Source organism: Rhinolophus hipposideros (assembly GCF_964194185.1).
Source record: "Rhinolophus hipposideros genome assembly, chromosome: 22".
In the NCBI taxonomy this organism is placed as follows: domain Eukaryota; kingdom Metazoa; phylum Chordata; class Mammalia; order Chiroptera; family Rhinolophidae; genus Rhinolophus; species Rhinolophus hipposideros.
This window is the reverse complement of record NC_138068.1, coordinates 104,259-132,217: the sequence shown is the minus strand read 5'-3', so window position 1 is coordinate 132,217 and position 27,959 is coordinate 104,259. Positions and strand designations below refer to the sequence as shown.

At 58.5% G+C, this 27,959-nt stretch overlaps 1 protein-coding gene across 1 annotated transcript; it reads right to left on the bottom strand.

The window, feature by feature from the left end:
• Position 1: 1 nt before the first annotated feature.
• On the bottom strand, positions 2-27,285 carry NPBWR2 (neuropeptides B and W receptor 2; the record flags this gene model as incomplete). The annotated part of the gene is made up of 4 exons (XM_081033341.1): positions 2-1,188; positions 2,671-2,781; positions 26,660-26,701; positions 27,234-27,285. 4 exons carry the CDS (start codon positions 27,283-27,285, stop codon positions 2-4), a joined length of 1,392 nt encoding a protein of 463 aa, XP_080889467.1.
• Between the last annotated feature and the right edge of the window lie 674 nt (positions 27,286-27,959).

Sequence of the window (27,959 nt, the reverse complement as noted above, 5' to 3'; positions counted from 1 at the left end):
GTCAGGCCCCTGGGCACCGGAAGCTGGCGCGGAAGTTCTTGCGGAAGCTGGTGTCCAGGAAGGCATAGAGGAAAGGGTTGAGGCAGGAGCTGGCGTAGCTGAGGCCGGTGATCCCGTAGGAGATTGCGATGACCAGCGGTGTCTGGGGCAGGTCTGTGGTCAGGGCCACGACGGAGGCCAGGTGGAAGGGCGTCCAGCAGAGCAGGCCCACAGCTAACACAGCCAGTACCAGGACCGTCCCCTTCCGCCTGGCCCTGTCCAGAGCCTTGGCTCCAGAAGGGAGGTGCAGAGCCCGCAGCCTGCGCAGCAGGTCCCCGTAGAGCACGCCCAGTGTGCCCATGGGCACCGCAAAGCCCAGGACCAGCGTGTAGATGCGGCTGGCCTTGAACCAGGCCTGCTCGGGCCGTGGGAAGCTCAGCCCGCAGCTGGTGACCTGCAGCTCGTTGCTGTAGACCCTGGCGAAGGAGAGGAAGGGCAGCACCATGATGGTGACACCGAGCCACACACACAGGCTGGCCACCTTTGCTGCCCGCACGGTGCGCCAGGGTGTATGGCGGGACTGGGCGCTGGCCAGCACCACCAGGTAGCGATCCAGGCTCAGGACCGCCAGGAAATAGGCACTGGAGAAGATGTTGCAGTGGTCAATGGCCAGCACCAGCTTGCAGAGCGGCTCCCCGAAGGGCCAGCCCTGCAGCAGGTGCTCGGCGACGCTGACTGGGAGCACGAGTGCGAAGAGCTCGTCGGCAATGGCCAGGTTCAGGAGAAACACGTGGGTCACTGTTTTCATCTTCGGTGCCCTGAGAATCACATAGATGACGACTGTGTTGCCCACCAGCCCCACAGCGCAGATCACGGAGTACACCACTGGCAGGAGCACGTATAGGACCGGCAGTGGCTCGGGCACGGTGACATTGTGCCTGGAGCCGTTGTCCCAAGAGAGATGGGTGCCCACTGAGGCCAGGACGGGGGCTTCTCTGCTGTTGGGCTCCAGCCCGGCAGCCGGCATCATGAGGTGGGACAGGAATGACTGGTGCCCTGGGCAGGTGCCCGGTGCCTCGGACTTGGAGGTCTGGGCCGGGGCCTCCTCGGGCTGGCTTCTGAGAAAGAAACAACCAGAAACTTTGGGATCTGGCTGTGAGCTTAGGGCAGCAGCTGCCTCGAGCTCTCTGGCCTCTGTCACCAGCTGCGCTGCACAGGAGGCGAGAGCCGAGGGCCGCTCGGCACCGTCTCGCTTTCCTGCCTGTCTCCACACGTTTCTTCCTCAATGGGATGCGCCCTGGTCTATTTCGTCCTGAGTGGGCAGCTGGGCTGTCCCTGGCTGTGCTTTCGTGGGAAGGTTGTGGCCACTTTGCCAGGGTTGAGGACACATGGGGTGTCCCTCCATCCACCCCGTCCAGTGGCCACAGGGAGCCTGGTGGGCTGCTTAGTGGGCTTCCTCTTGGCCAGCACTTTCGGCTGGTCAGTTTCCTTCCCCAAACCCCCTCCCCCTGCAGAGGGCAGCTGCTGACCACCCTCCTGGGAGGGAGGATGTACCCACCCCAGCCCGATTCCAGCCCCGTCCCAGTGCACTCGCCAAGTGGAATCAAAGCAGTCCCTTCACACACACACCTTCCAGGCATGTCCCAGGCACCCCTGCACCAGGAGTCGCGGAGCAGTGCTCTCCGAGTCACTGCACGGCCTCCCACCTGCTTTGCTCCTCACTGACCTGTCTGGTGATGAGTGGCCAGACGTTGGTGGCCTTGGTGGGCCAGCTCAGCAGTGGCAGGGTGGAGGAGGGAGGTGCAGCCCCCACAAGCAGGCCCCCTGCAGGGGCCCCAGTCTGCTCTGCACCACCTGGGGACTTTCCAGACCTGCTGCCAGCAGCCTCAGCTCAGCTGGCTTCCCCACCAGGTTTTCAGCCTGGTGGCAGCACTAATGAGAGGGGGAGGGAGGGAGCCGGGGGAGGGAGGGGGCGGGGCCCACTAGGCTGACGGGCAGAGCGCTGGGAGGACAGGGAGCAAGCCCAGGTAGCGCCTGCGGTGGCTCCCAGGGTCCCTGTGGTTCTCTCGCTGGGAGGCCCTGGCGTGTATGTGCACGCGTGCCTTTGTGTCAGGACAGACACGCGGGGGTCTGTGCAAGGGCCCTGCTCTGTGGGTTCCACCGAGCACATCTGATCCTCTGCACGTGGGCCTGTGCGTGCGTGGGTGCCTCTGCGGGTCTCGTGGACCCTGTGTCGTCTGCATGGGTTTCTGTGGCGAGGTCTACCTGTGTCGGAGATTCTGAGTTGGTTCCTAGCAGTCTGGGTCCTTCGTGGGGAAGCAGCACTCGTTGCTCACAGACAACCCAGCACAATCACCCGAGGCTGCAGTGGGGAAGGCGTTCGCTCTCGCCCGGCTCCAGACCCCTTCCTGAGCTGGCCTCTGTCACCAGCTGCTCTGCACGGGAGGTGAGAGCCGAGGGCGCTCGGCACCATCTCACTTTCCTGCCTGTCTCCACACGTTTCTTCCTCATTGGGATGCGCCCTGCTCCATTTTGTCCTGAGTGGGCAGCTGGGCTGTCCCTGGCTGTGCTTTTGTGGCAAGCCGCAGATCGCCAGTGCCTGGCACCATCTCTGGCCCGTTCCTCAGTGTGAACTTCTGGGTCAGAGGGTCTGCATATTTCTAGTTTGGGCGGACGTGGCTGTCACCTCACCTATCCTCACTAGAGTTGCAGTCCCTGTGTCCCTGTGGCCTGGGTCAGGACAGGAGCCTGACTGTGAAGTCGCCAGGCCTGAGGCTGTGTCCAGGGCGCCAGCCTCCCGTCCTGTGGGCCCAGAGCAGGCATGAAAGGCGGGGGGGCCCATGAAATGTGGGGGCCACCCCACTCCCCCTGTAGCCCCACGGATCCTATGCCTTTATGCCATGTCTGGCTGGGGGGCAGCCATCAGGGAAGGGGAGGTGGCAGGGCAGGCATGGAGTTCCATGTTCACATGCTGCCTGTCTCCCATCCCCGCTGCTCTGGTGCCGGGGACGTGTGTGTCCTGGTGTGTTTGCAGCACCTTGCCCACGCACATCATGTTCACCTGCCCTGGGGTGTTTGCTCAGCCCCAGGCTACAGCGAGCACACCTGTGCCTTGTGGATGACTTCCGTGCCCACCTCAGGTCTGTGCAGGGGGCCACACATGTGTTCCTGCTGCTGAGTCTCATGTCCAGGCCCAGAGGCTCCCCCACAAGCTTCCGGCCAGGGGCCACTTTCAGGGGGGCACTGCCTGCCGCCCACGCCTTCTCTGTGCTCTCTGGTCAGTGAGTGGGGGCCTGCTGTGTGGAACCCTGGGTAGGCAGGGTGGGGGCTTGCGTCTGAGGGACTGAGTGAGACCGAGGAGAGTCACGACTCGGGTCTGTGTGGAGAGTCCAGTCTCCTGGGGGGTGGACCGTTGTTTTTGGTGACCGGAGAAGGACAGAGGTTTGAATCCAGACTGGGTAGCCTCCACCCCCTAATTCTGGCCTCAGTCTGCCACCAAGCGATGACATCAGCTGGAAATGGAGAGGGTGGGAGAGGGCCTGAGTGCTCCAGTGCTGGAGTTAGCAATGGTAACTCCGCATTCAAGGAGTGGGCCAGTGCCAGGCCAGGCCGGGGCATCTGGGATGGGCGACACACTGGTCAGATTGGGTGGGGCCGTATGGGGACACCAGGGGCAGCAGGAGTTGTGGGCAGAATTCAAGGCTTGGAGTGGAGCAGAGCCCAGGGCAGCGAGGGGAGCAGAATGGAGGTGATGGTGGACGTGAGTGAGCTCAGCCAGGATCTGCGTCTGCTTTGGGCCTGGCTGAATGGGGGCCTCCTGCTGGTCACAGCCTCCTGCACCCAGAGCCCCTCCCCTCCAAATTCTTCACCCGGCCTCCCTGTCTGGTCTTCACTGGACTCGAGGCCTGCGGTGTGGCCAGTGTGTTTTCAGAGATGCGTCTCGAGCCCAGGACCTGGGTGTCCTTCCTTTCCAGGCGTCTTCTTGAAGCTTGAAGGCTGGCCGGGGCCTGGAGGAGGATGAGTGCCCCAACCCCAGCCCCGGGTGAGTCAGCAGAAAGGCCCCCACGTGTGGGTTCTCCTGTCGTCATGGCAACCCTGTTCAGACCGGTCTCACTCAGACATTTCTTGGTGCCCACTTTAGTTGTGCCCTCTCCAGAGCCTCCTCTCCTGCCCATGACTTTGGGGCCCCCAACGTCTCCTTTGTGGGAAGGAGGGTGTCCAGGTTTTTGCACTGAACAGTCCTGGACAAGCCGTTTATCAGCAGGGCCTGCCCGGGGACATGGCAGGCTGCTCCCCCAGGAAGGCTGCCTGGTGTGGCCCAGGGGCCGTCTCCTGGTTTCTCTGGGCACCTGTCTGTGGTGTGCCAGGCGCTGGCAGAGGTACCAACACACCGTGTTTCCTGTCCCTTTACGAACAGGTGGTTCTGGGGGTGCTTCTTAGCCACCATCAGCAACATCGCAGTAGACACCCTGGGGCCGGTCTTCCTGGGGCCCCCATGCTCCTCAAGACCTGGCCCTCTGCAGGCAGGTGCAAACTGGGGGCACCTGCTTCTTTTGCGGGATCGAGGAGGGTGTGCGCGGGCTCTCGCTCTCCCCTTGGAAACCCTCGGAGCTGTTGGCTGCTGCTGTGGACACAGGTTCAGCCCAAGGCCTCTGTCTGCAGGTGGTGGTTGGGAGTGCAGGTGTAGAGCCACCTCTGTCCTTGCTGTGACCCAGGTGCGGTACTGACCTCTCCTAGCCTCCGTGTCCTCATGTGTCAAACAGGGGGCGTGAGGAGGATTAGGGTGAGAGGACGCATGCCGAGGGCGGGCTCTGCTTGGTGCCTGCACAGCTCCGACCCAGTGCCAGCTGATGCTGTATGTCCGCCTGATGTGGGGCTCCAGCCTTGGCTCAGGCAGCTACGATGGACCTCTGGAGTGAGCACTGGGCTCACGTCCCTGTGAGTGGGACAGGAGGCTGTGAGCTACAAGCAGCAGAGACGGCTTCCTGGAGGTGGGGTGTGGGGGACCACCAGCCTGTGCAGGAAGGTGGGCGACCTGGAGGTCAGTCGCTGGCCCGAGATGTGGGACCCTGCCTTGGAGGGAAAGCATCTCGAAGCCCCTCTCCTTCAGGAGGCCCTCCTGGGTTACCTCTGCCCAACATGGCAGGGCAGCTATTTCCCCCAGGGCTGGGGCATAGATAGACAGGGTCCTCTTCATCGCCCTGGGTGGCCCGCGGCCTGCACGATGCAGCCCAACCCTGCCCCCAGTGGCCAGTTCTGAGCACTGCTGTAGACTGGCCAGAACAGTTGGCATGGGGTTGACTCAGGGGTGCCATGTGATGCCCGTCAAGGGCCCTTGGCACCCTTCCTAAGGAATAACCTGGACACACCCAGAAGAGGCCTCAGCGGTGGGACCCAGTCTTGGTGACAGGACTGCACATGGTTCATTCCACACATTTGTGAGCTCTGAGGATTCAGGGACAAGAGGGGCCTTGTCTCTGAGGAGTTCCATTGTGGGGTCGTTCATCATGTGAGAGGCTTGTCTGTGATGGGCCAACCTTGATGGGGGTCAGGGCAGGCTTCCCGGAGAGGCGACCTCTGAGCGGTGCTAGGAGTGAGGAGGGCTGCAGGGGAGGGTGGGGAGTGAGCGAGGCGTGTGGGGGATCGTGCATGTCTCAGGCCGGGGTCAAGGAAGGGGTGAGGCTTGAGGGCAGGCGGGCTGACTGGGAGGACGCCAGAATGCGATTCTCTGCAGGCATTGGGGGTCACAGATGGTTTTAGGCAGAGGGGTGACATGGCACAGTCATCCTGGCTGCTGATGGGAGGCGGACAGAGCATCAGGCTGTCAGCTGGTGGCCAGTGGGAACTGGAGCCATTGAGACCCCACCCAGTGCGGGGCGGAGGGCACTGGCAGGGAACGTGGGGGTGTGACTTGGAGGACGATTACGGAAGCCAGCGGGTATTGTGACTGGGGAGGAGCTTATAGGCCTCAGGTGCCCCATGCAACCCTGGGTCCCTGGGGAGGCCTCAGTCTGCCTCCTCCCCAGCAATGTGCTGTGATGAGGGGGACACTGGCAGCCGAAGCTTACATCTTGAGGTAGCAGAGGGGAGGGCCCCAGGGTCTTTTGGGGCTGGACAGGTGTCTGGGCAGTGGGAGGCCGGAGCCTGAGAGGGGCACGGCAGCTGGAAGGGGTCCAGGAAATGGTGGTGTCCAGAGGGGCTCTGGGGACCTGCCATCTGTGTGAGGCTGTCGTCCCTGCAGTGGGGGAGCTGCTGTGGTGGGCACGCATGTGCCCTGTGTGTCTCGTGTGCCCTGGGCTGGGAGTTTTTCCCCCCCTTTGAGTGACCCCTCCAGGCTGTTCTTTACTTCACAGCGAGTGACTTTCTAGCTGTCCAGTAGGGTCATGTCATTTCTGTCTCTAAAAGCCTTAAAACTACGCATTTCAATATTGATGAATGAGAGGGTGGGATCATGTTTGGGATTTGCTTCAAGGAGGCCCTGTGAGTGTGGGCATCCAGTTGGGCGGGCAGGTGGGCAAAGGTGGCCACTGCCCGTGTTTGCCAAACTTTGGTGGTGCCGACACGGGCCGCCCTCGGGTCTCTCCACTTCCATTTGAAATTTTGTCAGGATAAATTGCAAAGGACTTTGAAATGTCAAAAAAATTAACTGGGTGTCCTGTTGGCTTACTCTTCCAAATTTTCTCTCTCATTATCTTTGAACTATTTTAATGCTCTATAATTGCAGAAAATTCATAGTAATGCAAACAATTCTTCATAGAAATGCAAATCAGCAGTGTCCAGTGCAAAACAAATGAGGACTGCGCTTTGGGTTCTGACCAGTTTCAAGTTCATTGCAGGATTCCTGATGGCCTCCCTATGTATCTTTGGTTTGGGTTCTCCTTTGAACTTGGTGGTACCATTTTATTGCTTTCTCCATTAGTGAGTGTTTGGGTTGAATGTGTCTGCAGAAAGATGCTGAAGTCCTACCCCCCGGAATGTGAGTGTGTTCTTACACGGAAGTCAGGTCTTTACAGATGTGATTTTAACACGAGGTCAGACTGGAGTCCACTCCTTAGAAGAAGAGGAAATTTGGACACAGACATAGAAAATATAGGAAGGATGCCAAGTGATGGCGCAGGCAGTGATTGGGGCTATGTGTCCACAGGCCAAGGGCGCCTGGGCACCGGAAGCTGGAGGAATCGCGAAGGGCCCTTCACTGGATCCTTTGTAGGGAGAGGCCCTGTGTTCACCTGGATTTGGAGTTCCTCTGTCCAGACTGTGCGAGAAGAAATCTCTGATTGTTTAAAGCCACCAGATGACTGGCACTTATCTGATGTCCTTAGGAAATGCTTACAGTGCGCGTAGGAGAGGCCCCCAACAGAGACACGTGTGCAAGGACTCGTGTGCAAGGCCTACGGGAAGTGCTGAGGGGGTTTGCCTGGTGGGAGGGGGTGGGTCATGGAGAGGAGTGTGGACTTTTCCCCAAAGGCAGTGGGAGGCTTTTGAAAAAAGCCCCAAAATCAAAATAAAAAAACAAAAACAAAAACCTCATTCTAGAAAATATTAAAAGATATATTTGTGAAGTCATGACCCTCACATCAAAGAATTTACTCCGTATGTAGTTATCACTCTGGGGCTTTAGACGGGAAGTGTCTGTGTGGGGTGTGTGTGTGTGGGGTGGGGTGGGGGGGCAGGGGGCCGTGGACCGGGCGCGCCTGCGGGAATGGTGGCGGAAGGCCCTGAAGGTAGAGCACTGGCACCTCTGTCCTGGATGGTTGTGTTGTCACTTAGTCCACAGACGGCAGTGGAGGTGGCGTCCAGCTGTCCTGGCTCCAGATGTGAGTGTGTGTGTGTGTGTTTGTACACACACACGTGTCTGTGCAGGGATCACCAGGTGGGTGCACTGCAGTGTAGACACGGGCAGGGGATGGAAGTATGTGCTGTGTGTGCATTGCAAGGTGGACCCATGTGGAGAGCAGGTCTCAGAGTGGGCGGAGTGGGCTGTCTGTCTGCTCACCACGACCTCCGCACACCAGTGCTGGAGGCGTCTGGCTGGGCCTGTGCTCCAGGCAGGGCAGGCAGCTGAGGACGCTGCTGGGCTGGGAGCCAGGAGGGACTGGGCAGCCGGCGAGGGTTGGGCTGAAACTCAACTCTCAGCCCAGGTGGGGTACTCTGGTGGGGCGGGTCCTCTCCAGCCGACCTGCTGTGGCTCTTCTCTCATCCTGCCTCTGTCCTGGTGGAACCCCAGGGCTGGAGGGTGTGTCAGGCCGCGGATCTCCCAGGGGTCCTGGTCTTGGTCTGTGCAGCACGTTGCAAAGAGCTTAAACACTTGCTTCAGTGGCGCCTGGGGCCCCTGTCCACCTTCAGACCCTCCCTCTGCCACGGCAGGTCAAGGATGGGCCTGGTCACCTGGGTTTTATTTATTTCCAGCTGAAGCACAGCAAACACACTGACTCATTCAGACCACCAGTGTGCACCCTCGTAGCAAGCCCCGGCCACACGCAGCCTGGCCCCGGAGGAACCCCAGCTTTCACAGGGTCCTCGGACCCCACCTGAGTCCCCACGCAGTGTCTCTTCCCTCCTTTACCAGAGGGTGGCAGTGTCTCCTTACATTTGCCCACTGCGGCAGCAGCATGCAGGGCCTGGGGGAGACCCATCTGTGGGGCTCTGGGACTTGTTCCCATGAGACATTGAAAGGAAGTAGCAACCTGTTGCTCCCAGACCGGACCCCCAGCACTTCAGAATCTCTTCAGGCTCCTCACCCCGGGGTCCCAGGGTCAGAACCTCTGGGATTGGCAACAGAAGTGGGTATTCAAAACTGTATATTTAAATATTTTAATATATTTTATTTTTCTTGTTTTGGGGGCAGGGGGAATAGGTCATACATGAAGACGAGTCAAAAAGGAAAAAGCACAAGGGACATGGTGTCCCCTGCTCCTCAGCCAGGAGAGCCATCAGTCCTGCCATGGGTCTCTCGTCGGCTCTGGGGGCAGTACTGTGCGTGTTGATTGACAGGTAGGTTGTCTCCTACATTTTTTCAGGGGCACTGGTGGCAGCAACGTCCTTGACCTGTGTGTTCCCAAAGGTGAGAACGTCCCAGGGTAGACTCCTGTTGGTGCTGCCAAAAGCGAGAGCGGTTTAACTTGGAAAGGTCCCCTGCGGCTGCTCCCCCCACCCCTCCCCAGCAGAGCTCCGACACGCCCACGGCAGCAGGGAAGAGCTGGGTCCCCACATCCTTCCCGCACATGCCACATCCGCGGTAGGAAAGCTTCACCTTCACCAATCTGAGGCTTAAAGGAGAAAGTCCACAGCTTAAAATTGCATTTCTCCTATCATGAGTCAGGTTCAACAACTTTTTATGTCTTTGAAAGTTATGTTTTCCCCTTGTTCTGTAAACTGTTTATATCCTCGACCCATTTTTTTTATTGAGTTGTTGGACTTTGTCTTATTGATTTCTACAGGCTCTTTACATACAGTTTCCCCAAAAATAAGACCTAGCCGGACAATGAGCTCTAATGTGTCTTTTGGAGCAAAAATTAATATAAGACCCAGTATTATAGCAAAATAAGATCAGGTCTTATATTAATTTTTGCTCCAAAAGATGCATTAGGGCTGATTGTCTGGCTAGGTCTTCTTTTCTGAGAAACACTGTAGTAAAGCTTTATTCCTAAATATTTATAAATATTTATCCTTGTTTGTTATTTGACTCCTGTCTTTATTTAAAGTAGTTTTGCCATGTAGAGACTTTTTTTTTTTTTTTATTATGTGAGGTACTTAATCTCTTATGTTTTGGGCTTTGTGAGCTCATAATACTCTCCCCATGCTTTTCTCCAGTACTTTTATGGTTATTTTTAAATGTTTGTATCTTTGACCCATTTAGGATTTATTTTGGTATAAGATCCAAGTTAGGGATCTGTGTCAGTTAGGGTCCAGGTAGGAGACTGATGTCACCCTCAAAACGGGAAATTTGAAGAGAGCTGAATAAAGGGATTTGGGTGTGCTCAGGGTGTATCTGAGAGGAACCAGGGAGGCTGCCCAACAGAATCTGAGACGTGTGCGTGAAGGCCCTGCATTGGGGCTGTGGGAATAAATGCCCCCGTCTCCTGCGGGACTCTCCCCAGTGGCCAATCCCCACCGCATCCAGGAGGCAGGCAGCCCCCAGGGGCACCTGCATGTCACCTCTGGCTCTGGGAGGGTGGGTGGGACACATCCCCAAAGGATGCGAATCACTTCCTGAGTCCGCACAAGACCTGGGATGGGCTCTTTGAGGGGCTCCCCAGGAGACTTGGACAGAGCCCCCCAGTGTGTGGGGTGGGCTGGTGCCGGGGGTTGGGCGTGTGTGGAGAGCTGGCCACAACTAGTGTGGACAACATGGAACTCATGGGACCAGTTGTGTGGGGTGCATGGGGTGCATGGGTCCCTGGCCTCCTCCCAAAGGCGGACCTTCAAACAAGGCACCATGCCATACCGTACCCTGATCATTCATTCATTCATTCATTCATTCATTCATGCATTCAGTGTGGAGTCCTTGTCAAAAAGTTACCATCCTCCATATAAAATTCAACAAAAAAACATTAAGCTACTGATCAGTGTGACAAAGACCAAAATGATGACTATTTGGACCCATGTGAAAAAAAAAGCCAAATTCTTAACACAATTGTTTTCGGAGCCCTTCTTTGATGGCTCCCTAACACTTCTCCCCTGTCAGAAATTCCAGGCCCAGGTGGGTGGCCCTGTGGGCGAGCAGATGGGGACAGGGGTGGTCGCAGACGCCAGAGGGAGGAACTGCTCTGAGAGATGGCTACACTCTGAGCCAGTGTGGGGCAGGTGCCCCCAGGCTTTGTGGCCTCCTCTGAGAAGAAGAGTGGGGAGGACTGCAGAGCTGGTGGGATGTTCTTTGGGGTGCCAGGACCCACAGGAGGCCCCGCCCCACAAGGCCTTGAGCACCCGGCTGGGGAAGGGCCTCCAAGGGCAGCAATTGCTTCTGCTCGTGAATGTGAATTTGAGGGACCCACGGGGGCCTGAGCCCCCTGTGTGGGGTACACTGAGGGGCTAACCGCTGCTTGTCTGACCCTGTGGCCCACCACCCTGGTTTGCCTGGGTGAGTGGGTTTTGGGGACTGTTTTAAAACCAGGACAGTCTGGCCAAACCGTGATGAGCTAGCTGTCCCACTGTGTCTTTGCTCCTGATGTAGCCAGCTGATCACAACTGCCCCCCTCCCCTGTGTTTGCTTGGCCAGGGCCCTGAAGGAAAGAAGCCAGGTCAAAGGTCAAGCTACTTCTCCTGCCCCAAATCAAGGGAGCTGTGGACACAGAGCAGCCATGGGCTCACAGGCAAGGTGTCTGGCCCCACCCTGCAGGGGCTTGGCCACTGGGACTCCCTGGCTCCCCTGCTCCATGCAAAACGGTCTGGGTGTTGCTGTCCTCTTCCTGCCGTTGTGGCAGTGGCCCCGGTGTGCGGGTGGGGTCACCAGCACCCTGTTTACCTCTCTCCCTGTCTGCACAGAATTCTGTGTTTTCATGGCAAATGTGTTTTCCGAGCCATTGTTGAAATTCTGAAAGCAGAGAAAATGCATTTGCTCCATCACCTTTCCGGATGTGACAAGTCCTATAAAATCTATTAAAGCCTTTAATGAGATCCATGCTCAGAGCTGCTCTGTGAATGAATGTGGATCGGAATTTAAATTAAAATGTTGTTTTTGTAGTCTGGAGGCTTTGCCTGGGAAGAAATTAAAGGGACAGCTCACCTTTTTGCCATCATTCTCATACTTGGTGGGTGTGGTGGTTGGTGACCCTTCCCGAAACCCTGGTGCTCTGGGAGGCAGCACCTGTCCCCAACCCCAGGCTGTCCCCACCTCAGGTTCCCCTGAGGACACCATGCAGAGGGAAGGCAGGTGTCCATAGGGACCAGAGATGAAGGTATTTACTTAGAAGCAGGTGCATGGAGCCCACAGTGTGGGGGACAGACACGCTCGGGATAGGTGTCAAGGAAGGTCTGTGACAGAAATGTGGGGAGTGTGGGAGAGTCGGTGCTGATGCGGCCTTGGCTAGGACAGGGCAGGGAGCAGCAGGATACTGCAGACAAAGGGAACTGCAGGAGGGGAGGGGGAAGGCGCCTGCTCCTCCCAGTGGCCAGGCAGCCATGCCTTCTCTCCCGCAGCGGGGTCCTGCCCTGTGGCTTCAACACTGGCATTTCAAGCAAACCCGAGGCCTCTCTCAGCCTCGCTGTCCTCACAGAGCATCCTGGAAGGTCTGCCACCGTCTCGTCACTGTCCCTGCCAGGCACCCTGCCTGCTGGGAGAGACACATACACTCAGGACACCAAAAAGCTGCTTTCTTTCCTATTTTCCAGGTGGCCACGTCACTCCATTTATCTGTGATGCAAAGAAGTACTAAAACTGACAACTCGGGCACGCCGTGTGCAAGTGAGTACATGTGAAGTGGTGGCTGTGGCAAGAGGGCGGCCACCAGGAGTCCTGGACAGCCTCATCCACTGGCAGGGTCACCCCACACCCAGGGTCACCCCACACCCAGGGTCACCCCAGTACCCAGGGTCATCCTGCACCCAGGTCACTGCACAACTAGGGTCACCACACACCTAGGGTCACCATGTACCCAGCTGCAGGGAGACAGGGTTGTGGAAAATGCACTTGTTATGACAAAAAGTGGACACGGGAGTCCCTCAGCAGGAAAACAGATTTTATCCACTCCCTGTAATGCCACACAGGGTTTAATTCCGGCAGACCAACTCCGACACACCTCAAAACTAATGCTGAATGATAAAAGCAAGTTGCAAAGGGCTTTATTCCGTGTGGCCGCATTAATGTAATCTGCAAACAATGCCATGCACCAGTTTCCGAGGTGCTCCCTAGGGAGTGTGCTGAAGTCCCAGTGTTTACCATTGGTTTGAACTCTGTCATGCTTAAAAATTAAAACAGAGATTGATGGATGCGAAGTGAAGGCGGCAGGATGAAGGCTCCCCCCAGCCCTGACCTGTGAGGGAGGGCTGGCAGAGGACGACTTTGAGGTAGGGTTTCATAGGAGGAACAGGGAGTGAGGGGAGAGTCTGGGGCACCTGGAAGGGTGGGGCCAGGCCAAGCAGGTGTTATACCTGGCCTCACGGCAGGCTGGTGCAGAGCAAGTCATATGGGAGTACATTTGTGGGAACATGGAGCTCAGGTCAGGGATACGCACCCGCGAAGAAATGCAGGGTCTGGGCAGGGGAGGCAATGTGGCCCAGGGAGGTGTCGGCTCTTCGTGTCCCTTCAGGGTCCCTTCAGGTCCTAGATCAGGACGGGGCAGGGCGTAGAGATGTGAGCCAGAGAAGGAGGGAGAGCTGAAGATGCTGAGAGCACACTTACAGAAGACGTGGCAGGAAGCAAACAGTATTAGAGGCTGGCTCAGCCATGGAGAGCTGTTTCCTGTGGCTCAACAAGTTTATAATAAACACAGTTAAACTTTTATTTATGGCACAGATGCTAATTGCACCGTAAACATTTTTTCATCAAGCGATTACTGCTTACTCATTTGCCAATTAGCTCATTATCCAGCTACCTCTCTTCCTGCTCCAAATATCCCCACTTTGAACATCTCACTGTTTGTCACGATGCCTCTGCAGCTGTCCCCTGGGCTCAGAGCCGTGCCCACCCCCTCCCTGCAGGGCAGCTGTCCCCTACAGCCTGCCCAAGCCCTTCTGTGTTCTGCTGGCCCTGCCTTAGAAGAGTGGGTCCTTCCGTGACCTGTCCCGACCGCCTTGACTGTCCCCTCTTCTTGGGCGCCCAAACCTCAGACCGTGGCAGGCCTGACCTTGCCTCTCTCCCCACCTTGGTTACAGCCCCTCAGCTGGATCCAAGGTCTCCCCACCCGTCTCTCCACAAGAACAGGAATTATGTGAAACAGAAAACTGGGTTCCCAGGGTTCATCCTTTTCCCTCTGTAGGACACACTGGACAGAATCCTAGGACTCAGCCCTGCTACTCGCTCATTGGTGCCAGTGCAGCCCCTCTCCCAGGATACCCATCTCCTCGTGTCCAGGTAGGCCTGGCATCTGCTCATATCTGCCTTCATTCATTCCACCCTGACCCTTCCTGCATACAGGGCGTGGCGAGAGTCCTCCTCCCAGGAGTTCGTGTCCCCTCCTCATGTCCCCTCTGCAGGCTGACCATAGAGTGAGCCAGTGTGGGCCTGAAGCTAAGTGGAGCTTGAGCTGGGAGCAGCTCTGGGTGGAGCAGACACCGGCCAAACCTGGTGCGGGCCAGCTTCTCCAGGCCACTTGGTACAGAGAAACTGGCTGAGCACTTCCTGTGGGCCAGGCCTCCCAAAACACCCCTTGGAGAGTCCAGCCAGGTTGCAAGGCCTAGCCTGGGAGGACACATTTTCCCTGGAGCCTCTTTGGAGGAAAAGGAGAGACCACTCCCATCCCACCAACCCCTTCATTTTTAGGTCACACATGATTAGAACCACTCTGATGGGCTTGGGAGTGTTCAGACAGGCATTGGCTGGTAGGAAAGTATGCCAGGGTCCCTCCCCGAAAGGGAAGACCAGGTTCACCTCGAGGGCCTGGAGACTGGGGGGCACTGGGGGACAATGTGGAGAGCCCCCAGGCTTTGGGTGTGAGCCATGCTTAAGCTGATCAGGCAGGATCCCTGCCCACTGCAGCCTGTGGCATGGGGCAGAGACCAAAAAGCAGGAGCCAGTCACAGGGCCGTGCGGCAGGCCCTCTTTGGACTGTGCGACCCTCCCGATGCAGGGGGTGGCTTTGAGGCAAATCCAGACTGTGCTAATGAGGGTTTGGAGGCTTGGAGACTAACCTGAGAAAGAAGAGCCGAAGTCCACTTTTGTAGCTCGAGCTGGTGAGAGACCCCTTACACCCATTCCCCTCCCCAAATGTTTGCTGGCCCCTTCTCTTGAGGTCCAGAGGAGGGTCTGGTCCAGGTCAGCTTTTTGGGTCTCCTGGTTGGGTGGTGGAACAAATGTGTCATATTTGCATGGAAGTGGCAGCTGCACGGAGGTCTGTGGGAGCCTGGCAGGCCCCAGGGTCCTTTGTGCAGAGCTCTGGGCCTGCTGGGGTGGGTTCTGCACGCCAGGGAGACCATGGGGTGACCCAGCCTTGGGTTGGACATGCCCTGGGTTTCAGTCTGTCCCCTTGTGGGGACAAAGTCCCGAAGAGCAGTTCCCAGGCTCTCGGCCTCACGTGGAAAGGTGCTGGCTCTGGTAGTAGATGGCCATCAGCTGTGGCTAGTTGGCCGTCAGCTGTAGCTGGTTAGCCATTAGCCACTGAAATAACTGCCGCGGCTACATTGGGGAGTGGGAGTCAGTTAGTTGGCAGAAAAGCGGCTAGCAGGTCACACGTCATGTGAATCCAGCCTCCAGCGAGAATATAGTGGTATGACTCCCCTACCTATGGCTCCGTGGGTGTTCCTTTATGGCCTCACAATGTCCTGTGTTCTTATGTGGGGAGCGGGAGCTGAGACCCCGCACGACACCCCTTCTCCCAGTACCTACCAGGCCCAACTCCAAAGCTGGCAGGGGGCTTGCTAGATCTGGGGTAAGAAGAAAAACAGTCGCCCAGCTGAGATCCTGGGCTACTGAGGGCCTCCAGCTTGGGCTGGGGGATGGGCCACTGACTTCTAAGAAAACATCCTTCTCTTTCTTCATTCCCACCCCAGACTGTTTTCAATCAGTTCAATTAGTACAACTTTAAAGCAATTAGGGAGAATTAGTGTTGGGCTGCTGAAGGCCGCTGGGTGCACTCTGCCCCCACCTACCCCACCCCCCTCTGTCCCCCAGCCTGGCAGTTGTCACAGGGCACAGCCTGTCCTGCTTCTCCTACAGGCCAGCTCAGGCTTCACCCTCTAGCGAGTCTGAAGAGGGGAGGATGGGCAGCTCAGGGAAGAGGCCCCCACACACCCTGAGAGCTGGGCTTGCTGAGAATCTCAGCCCCTGAGCCAGGGCTCAGGTGCAAACTCAGAGCCGTCCCCTTCCCGTCTCCCCCTCCTCTCCCTCCTCCTCTTCCTCCCCTCCCTCCTTTCCAGGCCCTCTTCTCTTCCACCCTCCCCCCTTCTCCCTCCTCTCCCTGCTCTGTCCCCCTTCTCCTCTCCCATCCCCTCCTCTCCCTCCTCTTGTCACCCCTCCCCCCTTTTCTCTTACCCCCTTCTTCCTCTCCCTCCCCCTCTTCCTCCCTTCCCAGCCCCTCTCAGACCCCCTTGACCTTCCAGCTTGGAGGAGGAAGAGGGGGGTTAGTCCTTGCCCTCAGGGTGTTGAGGGCACTGGGTGAGTATATCTGTGACATTCCTGCTCAGGACAGCTGCTTTCACTTCTGTGGTCTCTGCAGGGAGGGCAGGGTCTGCAGCAGTTTTCTGGGGAAATGTGCCAGCCTCTGCCCCCCTCTGCTGACCTCCAGGGGCCCCCAGCCTCTGTTGTGGGCTGGCCTCTGCACTCAGCCCACAAGGGCAAGTGGGGGCCCAGCTCTGTGCCCCTGTACACCCAAAGGCCTTCTGAGCAAGCTCTAGAGCCACGAGGAAGAGGTGACCTATCTGCTGCCCACCCTGGTGGGAGGCGCAGGCCCCTCCCCCAGGCGAGTGGCTGGAGGGGGGTTAGGGCAGGTGCAGGGCTCAACTTTGCAGACAGAGCCCTTTGTGTGGGACCCACCCACCCCCACCAAGCCTTCCGGCCTGGCCCCTCCCCACTCCCCCAGCCTCTCAAAGGAGGCCTGTTCTCTGAGCCTGCTCTGGGAGACCCCCACTTCGCATCCTCCCTCAGATGTGTACGGGGCGTCAGCAGTGCTACCAATGTCCTTCCTTCACCCATCCACACTGCTCTAAGACTCGGGCTAGCCCTGCGCCAGGCGCTGGGTAAGAGACCCACGCTGTCCCTCACCCTCTCTCTGAGGAGTTGGATGCTGGACAAATGATGACACAATCACTTGTGCAATTTCATCTGTGATAAGGGCTGCGAGGAGGAGGGGCCAGGGCCTGGCCGGGAGAGCTGCAAGGACGCCCTGACCTTATCTGGAAGCTTCCCAGAAAAGCTTCAGTAGGAGGAGCCTGGGAAAGGAGCTGGGCGGGACTAAGCCTGGGGAGTGGGAGGGGCCTGTGGCTGTGCTGGGGGAGGGGCTGCGGCCAGAAGGATGGGGCCTTGGGGGTGGGGGGCACAGGACAGGATGGTGGCTGCTGTCACTGGGTGCAGGGAGGTGGTGGGCATGGCCCCACCTGTTCTCCAGCCAAGGAAGGGGCATGCCTGGCTCAGCAGAGACACCCCCTAACCCCTCACCTGTCACAGGGGCTAAGCCAGGTGGACAGCTGAAATGTCTGAGGTGGGCTCTGTGGGTGTTTGACCCTTGATGGCAGGAGATGAGGGAACCAGCGTGCCCCCATTTGTAAGCTGACGCCTGTGTCCAGCCACCCCGTCCTGATGTGGCTACCCTTGCCCACGTGGGCACGCAGCCTTTGCTGGGCCCCATCAGCTTGGCTTGAGCACACGCAAGTATCTGTACGCTGTGCCCTCATAGCTGCCACCAAGCAGGTGAGTGAGCCAGCAAGGTCCCCTAAGGCAGGGGTGCTGAGGGGTCCAGGCAGTGGGCTCCAGACTAAGACCTCACAACTCAGTGACACTGCAGTGGGAGTGGGGGGACCACTCACAGAGCTGCTGGCCACTGTGACCTGTCGCCTGCAGGTCAAAACAAAGCGTGTTAGACGCTGAAATCCAGGGTGGCTTCCTGCTGCAGACTTTTCCCTTCACCCTAACCTCCTCTCTGACCTGCACCGGTCCCTGGGGTGGCAGCCACAGCTTCCTGTGCCTCCATCCCCGCTCCTGTGGGCTTGTGCACAGACCAGACTGAGACCAGAGGAACGTGGAAGGTTCTTGGGCCAGGGAAGCTTAGTGGCCAGAGCACTCTCTCCCTGGATGTTCCCATCATGCTTTCACTTTCTGATGAGGCCTGAGTCATTTCCAACACAGTCCCCACGTTGCAGGATAAATGTGAGAAATTACCAGAAGAAAGGCGCCAAAGACACGGGTTAGTCACGTGCAGGAGGCAAGGCAGCTACAAGCAGTTGGTGGCTGTAGTCTGCGGACACACCTCCAGGTCAGGTTAGAGAGGGAGACCCAGCAGGCACTGACAGGCGCTCTGTCAGGGCCAGGCTGGCACCTAGGTGCTGCTGCTGTCCAGTGGGAGAGGCACAGGCTGACCACATGCAGTGTGGAGGCAGCCAGGAGGGCAGGGCAGGGCACGGGCTGGCCTGCGGGCTGAGTACTGGTCACAGTGTCTCTGCTGTGACTGGCACGTGCGAGGGTTGGGGGAGCAGGGCCCCAGAGGCCTTAGTCTGGGGGACACACAGCCCACCTGGAGGAAGGCCTCATGGTCTGAGAAGAAGGTGGAGGGCAGTGTGATGGTCTTGGTTGAGAGGCATGGAAACACCAGTGGGGGAGGCTGGGAGGGTAGACCTGGGCCCGTGTCCAGGTGCTCACTCACTAGGTGGTGGCTGATGGGGGTGGGTCCGTGGGGGTCCTCTGTGGGGGAGGGGCTAGACCTGCAGCTCTTGTGCCTTCTCCTGCCTGATTCTCATGGCGGGGGAGGAACGGTGAATGCATACAGGTGTGCATCTGCACTCATAGACGTGCACATACATGTGCACACACCACGTACAAACACACATGCACAGATAAGCACACACAGACGGGAATGCACATACACACGTGCACACAGAAACCTGCACGCACATGCACAGATGTGCACACAGCATTCACACATGTGTGCACACATTTGTACATAGCACTCACACAGATGTGCACACACGTGTACACAGCACTCACACAGACATGTACACACGTGCACTCAGCACTGACACGTGCACACACACAGCACACACGTGCACCCAGCACTCACACAGAAGTGTGGACTTGCACACACTCACACATATGTGCATACGTGCTCACAGCACTCAGACATACACACACGTGCACACAGCACTCACACAGATGTGCACACACTCACACAGACATGTACACACGTGCACTCAGCACTCACAGATCTGCACACACGTGCACTCAGCACTCACAGACCTGCACACACGTGCACACACTCACAGACATGTACACACTTGCACACAGCACTCACACATACATGCACACACGTGTGCACAGCACTCACAGACATGCACACACGTGCACACAGCACTCACACAAACAGCTCCCTTGTGCAGCTCTGCTGTCAGTTCTCCCCGACTGAGGGCTCTCGCTTCCAGACTAATGTGCAGGGACAGGCGAGTGCTCTCTGGAGGCAGAAGGCCTGGGTTTGAATCCTGGCTCTTCTCTGGGCCTTAGCTCTGGTCTGTGGACTGGGGGGGACTGGAGTCTCTCTATCATGTCGCTGGAGGGGTTGGGTGTGCTTATATGGTCAAGGGTAGTATTTGTTCTTGCAAGACCATGGTCTGCAGTCCTGGTGTCTGTGGTCTGGGACCCAGGAGTGGGGTGGATGGGCTGTTTGTGGGTGTGGTAGGGTCCACATGGCCAGCAGGTGGCCCCGCATGTTGGGCTCGGCCTCATGAGGAGCATGACCCCCAGTGCTCCCTCTGGTACTGTCCTCCTGGAAGCCAGGTGGGCCAACTCGCACATACCCCACCTTCTGGTTTAAAGGCCAAGTGACCGGGGTCGGGATTGCAGTTAGGCTTAGGGTCACGAGGGCGGCAATGAGCTGAGAACTTTAACCTCTGAACCCTGATTCAAAGATGAAGTTTGTAGACCCGTGGAGGGCTGGCTAGGGTTGGGACTGCACCGGCCCTGGGATGGGCTCTGGGAGCCTGGCCACCAAGCCCCTGAGCCAGCTGATTCCCTGTGGCTTTGTCCCCTTGCCCCTGCAGGGTGGTCAGCGTGTAGCCACCTTGGGTCAGGCCAGCGCTGCAGGGTCACAGCTGGGTGGAGCAGCCACACCTGGCCTGGCCTCTGTGCCGAGGGCTTGGAGTGGGCAGAACTTGCTGGTGTGGGGCTTTGGGAGGGATGCGCTCCCGTTTCTGACCACAGGAGTGTGGCTTTGGGATTTTCTGCCACTCCAGGCACCAACTTGCCTGCTGAGAGGGTAAGCAAGCGTTGGGGTCCACAGACCTCCAGGAAAGGTGGGGATAGGTTGAGGGGCCACTTGGTCTTGGGCTACAGAGGTTCCTGCTTCTGGTTGTGGTTTCTTTGAGGGGCACAGGGACCCACAGCTCATGGCAGATTCAAGGCCAACTGTCCCCAAGCCAGTGAACTGCGTGCCCGTCTTACTCTTGTCACTCATTCAGGAAGCATACAGTGCCCGGGGTGGAGAGTGGGCGAGCACTGTTCTGTGTGTGGGGGGGTGCCAGAGAACGGGGGTGCTGGAGGAATGGTGGGTCCTGCTTTGTGGAGGGGCCGTGCCATGGAGAATGGTTAGGCCGGCACATACACCCTAGGTCACCGGGAGGGGTATGAGGACATGGGGTAGCTGGACAAGTGTCAGGGAGGCTTCTCAGAGAAGAAGGGAGCTAAGGAGCTTGCTGTGGGGAAGGCAAGAGTCAGCAAGGCTGGGGCTGTGTGGGGCTGGGCTGGATGGCAGGGCCTGCCCCTGGGAGCAGTGACAAGTGAGGGTCTCTGTGGGCAGCCACTGGAGAGCCTGAGCAGGCTGTGAGGTGACTTGCGCTGGGAACTCACTGCACAGGTGTTTAACATGAGCCCTGGAGGTGCCAGGAGCTGCTGTGGGGACTCTGGTGTCTGTGCATGCCACCCCTCAGTGGGCAAGAGACCTCCACACCTGGGCAGGTTTATTCCATGTTCCAGGTAAGTGTTGGGGACAGCAGGGCTGGGCGTCCAAGGTGCTGGGGAGCTCAGAACCAGCCAGGCTGAGCATGAGTCCTGCCAGGCAGAGGACGGCAGCCCCTCTGTGCATGAGGTGTGGGTCTGTCCAGGGACAGCGGCTGCCGGCCACAGCTGTCCATCTGTGCCCCCCTCTGCAGGCATCAATGGTGAGCACTCAGCTACACAAAGGAAATGGTGGGAGAGTGTCGGCTGCTTGTCGACCTGGAGCCTAAAGCGGGGTCTAGAATCTTGGTCTGGAAGTGAGTGCCAGGATGTGCCTACGTGTCTGGGTCCTCAGTCAAGCTGGCGGGAGGCCCCAGAGGAGCAGGGAGACTGCGGACACGGTGTGCACCTTCTGTGCCCGCTGGACGTCCAGCTGAGTCTGTCACCTCCAATCTGACCCCAGCGCTTTGTGGGGTCTCAGGACTGTGTCCTGCCCCCCCGCCCACACCCGCATGCACACAGTGTGCACACGCGCGTCTGTCCCGTGTTCTGTGTGATTGCACGGGACATCTGCTCCATCTTTGCTGGCGCAGGACAAGGAGCCAGTGCAGTGGTCACATTGTGGCCCGAGTCCATGGACCTCAGAGAAGCCCTTCCCCTTTCTGAGCCCACAAAACAGGGAGAATCAGTCTTACCTGAAACTCGGACGGCTGCTGTGATGGCTGTGATGACGGCAGGGCCGGGTTCAGTCATTGTTGTTCCTGCTGCCGCCAGGCGACCTCCGGGATTGTTTCATGCAAACTCGCACTGGTCTGTTGTGGCGTTCCAGGCATACTTTGCAGCGGTGAGAATGAGTGGCCCGGCAGCTTCAAGTCCACACACTGACTGCTGTGGCAGGTCCACTGTAAGCACACGCCCTAAGCGTCCACGGGGCGTCCCTCCCAGGGGGACCCTGTCTGTCCAGAGCACGTGGATGTCACCCTGAGGCAGCCCTCCCTGCCCCCTCCAGCTTCTCCCGCATGGTGCACAGGACCGGCCCTCCCTGTGCCATTTGCATACAGGTGTCCCTGGGGCCGCTGAGCGGTGGGGGCGGGGCCAGCAGCAGGGGAGCACAGGTGGAAGGACAATGGCCACTCAGAAAGGGGGTTTCACTCTCTTGCCACCGCCTCAGAGCTGCAGCCTTGCTCCCATGCCAGTGGGGAAGGTGAGCTCTGGTGTTTGGGGTGTCTAGGGGACCCTTGTTCTGCTGTTAGCTCCCCCTGGAGCCTAGTCTGAGCCTCAGTTCCTCGGCTATAATTGGGTTGATGGGGCCAGGCTGTGGGGGAGTGGCCTGCAAGGGCTGTGTAAGGAGGAAGTGTGCCCCCTCCCTGGTGAGGCTGCCCCCAGTGAGGGTCTCCCCAGGCAGGATGGGGAGGCTAGCAGGCTTTTTCTGATTCCACTTGTGTCTCAGGGTTTTATAATTTATCAATTACCCAGGAATAGTTCAACTGTGAAAAGGGTTGAACTTCCCATGGAAACGCAGCATGTGTCCCCCTGTTTCTGTAACACCGCTTTGGCCTTCTCTGTCTTCCATTAGCCGGGGAGCCGCACTCCCTGATGTACTCAGGTCCTGGTTACCACCTTGGTGAAGGTGGGGCAGGTTCTAGGCTCACGGCACCGCCCCCCACCCCCCCAGCCAGCCCTGGGCCCTCTTCAGGCAGGCTCTTCCACTCTGCTACCCCAGCCTGTTCTCCTGGGACCACGCACCGGTAGCCGTCTTCAGTCGGCCTGTCTCTCTCTCCTTCCAGACAAAGGATGACATCCATCCCTCCATCCACCATCATCCACCCATCCATCTGTTTAGGCCCACTGGCTAGTTGAGACATCCCAGACTTACCAGGCTTGAGGTCAAGAAGGCCCTGTGCTCAGTGTTCCCTGCGTTTGTCCTCATGGATGTGTCCTTCAGGCACCTGCCCAAGACCTTGGCAGCCCCCCTGTAGCTCCTGCACTTCTGGCTTTGCTCATGTCCCCTGCTCATTTCAGGATGGCATTAGGGTGAGGTGGGAGAAGCCTCTGTGCCCTGTCTGCCTGTGTCTCACCTTTGAAGATGGGGGAAGGGGAGACTTGGCCTGTCCAGAAGCTTTCGCTGGTTGTGCCTGGAGCCCTTTCACAATGAGCCCCCCGTGAAGGTACCAGAGGAGTCTCTGTGGTGCAGATGGCCCAGGCCGGGCTTTGGCTCCAGAAGACCCTGGAATGCAGTCCTAGCTGTCCAGGGGACCCGCTGGCCTTTGGCACTTCAGAGTCACCTCTGCAGGTTGGGAACAACACTGTTGACCCTGCTGGGGGGACTTTATGAACGGACGTGCACAGTGCCTGGCACAGATGTGATGTCTCCTAGGCCGAGTGCCCAGGGGGACGACCTGCCTGGCTCGCTAAGGGGCTTAGTGTGCTTGTTGGGATGACGGGAGAGCTGGGCCCAGGATCTGTCCCACACTACTAGCTCTGCCGAGGGCTCCAGCTGCCCTTTCCTCCTTCAGGTCTCTGGGACACCACCTGTCACCTCCAGCCCTCCACAGAGCCCTGTGTGACATTTTCCTCCTCCACACACCCAGCACTGACGCCAGACTAGCTCTTGGGCTCCAATGCTGGGTGTGGCTGGACCCACCCCAAGCTCAGTGTGTCCTGAGCTCCCAGCCAGGCATCTCCCGACGGAGAGTTGGGGCCAGAATTTCTACCGATGTGGCCAGGTTGTTGTCCTCAGACCCCAGCTGGTGCCCATGGCTCCACCAAGCTTCCTTGCTGCTGCTGTGGGGGCAAAGGGCTCCCCTCCCTACGAGCCATCTTGACATTTGTGGGTGGCTCTCTCATGGCCCCATAAGCAGACGCCAGCAGCCTGGCCTGCCATGGCAACCGCCCTGGCCTTACTCTCTGTCCAGGCTCCGGGCAGCTTTATCTCCGAGGCCATCTGTTCAGGGAGCAGAATTCCAGAGCCACTTAAGCAGACTCTGGAGCAGGGCAAGTGGCTGAGCCCTCCGTTCTCAGCCCTACACGTCCTCCCATGCATGCATGCACTGACGCGTAGATGAGGTACGACCCCACAGGGTACAAGGTCATGCAAAGGACAAAATCAGGGAGATTTCTGCCAGGCGCCCACTGTCCTGGAGCCCTGGCGGCCTGTCTGCTTCTCCTTTTCTCAACTTTCCTCATTTCTCTGTCCATCTGTGTGTCCGTGTCCAGCTGATTTCTGCATCACCTCTCTGCCTTTGTCCCCACGCAGCTCCTCTTCTGCCTGTTTGTGTCATCTCTGTCTGCCCCCTTGACCCTGGTCTCTAGCCCCGCCCCACCACTGCCTCCTCACATTGGTCCTCCTATGTCTCTCTCCTGCCTCCTCCTGTCAGCTGCCCTCCCCCTTCTCTGTCCTGGCAGGCCAAGCCCGCAACATGCTCACTGTTCTGGACACACCTAAATGACAGGGGGGCCAGTTCACTCACCACTCATGCTCTGTCTGCCCTCCCTCACCCCAAGATGGCCAGGATAGGGACAGGGACATTTGAAACTGCACCCACCTTCATGGGGCCCCCACACCTGAGGGTGACCTCCCCTCAGCTTGCACTATGACCCCTCCCTTTGGTCCCCGCCCATGGTGGCCCCTCCCCTCTGGCCCCTCCCACTCTGGGCCCCTCACTCAGCCTTGTGAGAGGGTCTCACGTCCCCTCCTGCTCCTGAGCAGTAGGCTCATGGCTTGGTCACCACTCTGGAAGCCCCTCTGTCCTTGGAAAGCTGAGGGGAGGGTGGGGAGGGTATCTGGGGCCTCTGTGCTGCAGACTACACTCTGAGAGGCCTCAGGCAGCCTCTGGGTCGTGGCACAGTGGGCAGAGCAGCCAGAGGGCGGACCCGAGGGCTTCTTAGGTGCACATGTGAGGCTCTACAAAGCACCCTGGAAGCTTGTGCCACCTGAACTGCTGACGGTCCCCACAGGCCAGGCCCTGCTCTGGCTGCCACTTGGGTCACGCCGCTGAGTGCTGGGGCCTGTGTGGGTCTCAGCTGGGAGCACAGCCATTGCAGGTGATGTCCTCAAGGCTTCCCTTGGGGTGGCTTCCGGTCCACGGGAGGGAGGTGCCATGGGCCTGCAGAGCCCCTGAGGGAGGCTGGTTGTGACCACTGCCCTCCACAGCCAGAACCCCAGGGCTACTGTGGCCAGAGGCAAATGCTCCCGAGACCCTAAGGGGCTGCAGGCCACCTGTGGTCCTGGCAGTCACAGCTGCGTGGGGGCTGGGGCTCGTGATGGCCCTGAGCCCATACTGAGTGGGGTTGGAGGACCTTGAGGACCCCAGCCCCCGGCTTGCAGCCCCTTAGGCCTCCATACAACAGCCGCCTGCCTCTCACCTGACTCTGAGCTTGTCCAAGTGGTTTTGTCATTTGATGGATTAGAAGACTGTTTGGTTTCATTAAAGGAAACAGCACAAGTGAGTATAGATGCCCCCCTTGTTTCTTTAAATAATCAATCTTAATTAACTCCATTTGAAGAATGCATTTTCCCCAAGGTTAGGACGCCGGTGAGGCGGAGAGGCAGGAATTGCCAACTTCTGGTACCTGGTGTCAGTGGTACCGCAGGGGCCTGTGGGCTTCTGGGGGCTCCAGGCTGGGAGGCTGTCAGCCCTGACTCAGCAGCAGCCAACCTGAGCCGCCACTGCCCTCACTTTGCAGATGAGGAAACTGGGTCTCAGAGGAGTCAGATAACTCGCCCAAGGTCAGTTCTCTGTGAGCACACCTGTCAATGCAGACAAGGGACAGTGACAGACCAGCAGCACCTGTAGCCACCTGCCCCTGTCCTGCTCTTCTTGTGTTGTCCTCTAACAAGGTGACTCACCTTTTGTTTCCAGCCCAACCTTGGCCCTGAGCCTCAGACTCAGAAGACACGCATCCTGGGACACCAGAGTAGTTGAGTCCCACTAACCTACCCCCCCCCAGTAAGTGGCTCGTCTGAACCCTGGAGTCCCGCATGGACCCCATTTTCCCCCATCCTGCCTCTCAGCATCCTGGTTGCTCCCTCAGCCGGTACCCCAACAGCTTCCCCTTGGACCTCCTGCCAGTTTATTTTCTGCCCAGAGGCCTTTCTGCAGACATGGAGACATTCAACTATTTTCTGGCAGTGCAGGGGCTGCGGGGGCGGGGGGGAATGGGAGGACACACCGGGGCGCACTAACAGGCTCTGTCCAAATCCACCTCTTCCTGGCTCCAGGACAGTGAAGCCTGACCCCCAAACCCATCCCTCCAGTGTGCAAGGTGGTCTGGGACTGCCCAGGGCTCACTGCTGGCCTGAGGGGTGGTCTGTGTCACCGTCAGCCTTCACTGAGGGCTGGGTCTGTGGGAACGACAAGAATTGGCAATTCCTTTTCTAGAGCCCAGCATGCAGGGCAGCTTTGAGGTTTTCTGCTGCAGAGGAATGTTCCAGGAAGCCTTGGGCTTCATATGCCACCTCCCACCTCCCAGGCGTCCGTCCTTGAGCCCCTTCATAGAAGCTGGGATGGAGGGCTCCTGCCGTCAGGGGCAGCAGCTGCACATAAGCAGGTGAGTATGCACGGAGGATGGGATAGAGACCTTCCCAGTGGGTGACACCTGACTTGTCTTAGGGGTGAGTGGGACTCAAGCTCTAGGCTGAGAGTGTCCAGTGGGCAGCACAGGGTGAGGCAGGAGCTGTCACCTCAGAAAGGTCTCCCAACCCCCTGCCCATCCCTGGTCTGGACTGCTGTGCCTACCACTGCCAGAGGCCCAAACCCAAATTCCTGCCCCTTATGAACCTCCCATCCCTAAGGCCTTGGGTCCTGGTCCTCTCTTCACCCTCCCCCCCATCCAGGGCTCCGTACCTGGGTGGGGGTGTCCACAATTCAGGGCCTCCGGAGCCTGCCCCCTAGGCAGCCAGTGGTTGTGTTGGGGGCAGGCCAGGGTTCCCCAGACATGATCTCACCTCACCTGATCCTGACTGGTCTTCCACCAGGTTTCTGGCCTCACCGTCTGGGGGGAAGCGGGAGGGAGAGGGAGAGTGGCAGGAGGAAGGTGAGGGGGGGCAAGGGGAAGGAGAGAGGTAGGAGGAGGGGAAAGGTGGAGGGAGGAGGGGAGGGAAGGAGCAAGGGGTGGGGAGGGGAGGGGAAGAGGAGGCGGGGAGGGGAGATGAAAGTAGAGGGAGGGGAAGTGAGGGAGGAGGATGGGGGGAGAGTTGAGAGGGGCCCTCCCCTCCCTTACTTGTTAGTCCCTGGGGTGAGGGGACCTTGTTTTCTCTCCACCCACCTGCAGGCGGGGCCCATTGTCTCCAGCCCGGGGCCCATTGTGTGGAGAAGGGAGCCTCATTGGCAGGGCATCAATTTGTGATTATCTGCTCCCTGTCTCTGATTGGTTGGATGAGAAGGGGGCTCTCCCAGGGCCCTGGGACACAGAAGTTTGTGCTGCAACTTTTTCCAGCATGAAGTGACGGAGTGTCCAGGCTTCGGAGTGGAGGTGTGCCCATCCAGTCAGGATGACGCTCTGCGGGACCTTCCTGGGTGCGTACCTCCCCCAGCCTTGCACACCCCTCCCTGGGCCTGCTGACAAGTTTCTGCCATGACGCCAAAGGGGCTAATTAGCTGTGTGTTCCCATCAGCACTCAGTGCTCTTTTCTGGGCAGCAGAGGAGGTGACAGACACATGCTCCTTCCTGAACGAGGCCAGGGCCCTTGGAAGCCAGCCTGCCGCCTCCCCTTCCAGCTGATCCAGTGCTCGCCTCCGAAGGTTGGAGGTGGGGAGGGCAGTGGGTGTGGGGTGTGCAGCCGAGGGGCTGCCTGGCTGTGGGGGCCGGTGGGGTGGAGGGGAGACCTGCGTGTCCCCCACGTCTTTGTGTGTGTGACCGGAGATGTGCAGCTGGAGTAGGGGCTTTGGCTGGGCCACTGCTGCTTGTTCCCTGCCATGCAGTCACTCTGTGTGTGACGTTAACAGTGTTGGAGCAAGCGTTAGTGTGTGAGCCCCACAATGTCCTCCCAACGTGCGTGTGTCCACACAGTGTCCAAGGGTTGGTGTGTTTGATGTCTCAGCATGATCAGTCTCACAATACGGCCTGAGTGTGTGTGTGTGTGTGTGTGTGAGAGAGAGAGAGAGAGAGAGAGAGAGAGAGAGAGAGAGAGACCCGCAGTCAGCCCAGGGTGTTGGTGAGAGTGGCTGTCAGTTTTGTTTGCTCCATCTGCCAGAGCCTGCCTGGGGCAGCGCCCCCCCTCACGCTCAGCTGTTCCTATACAATATTAATG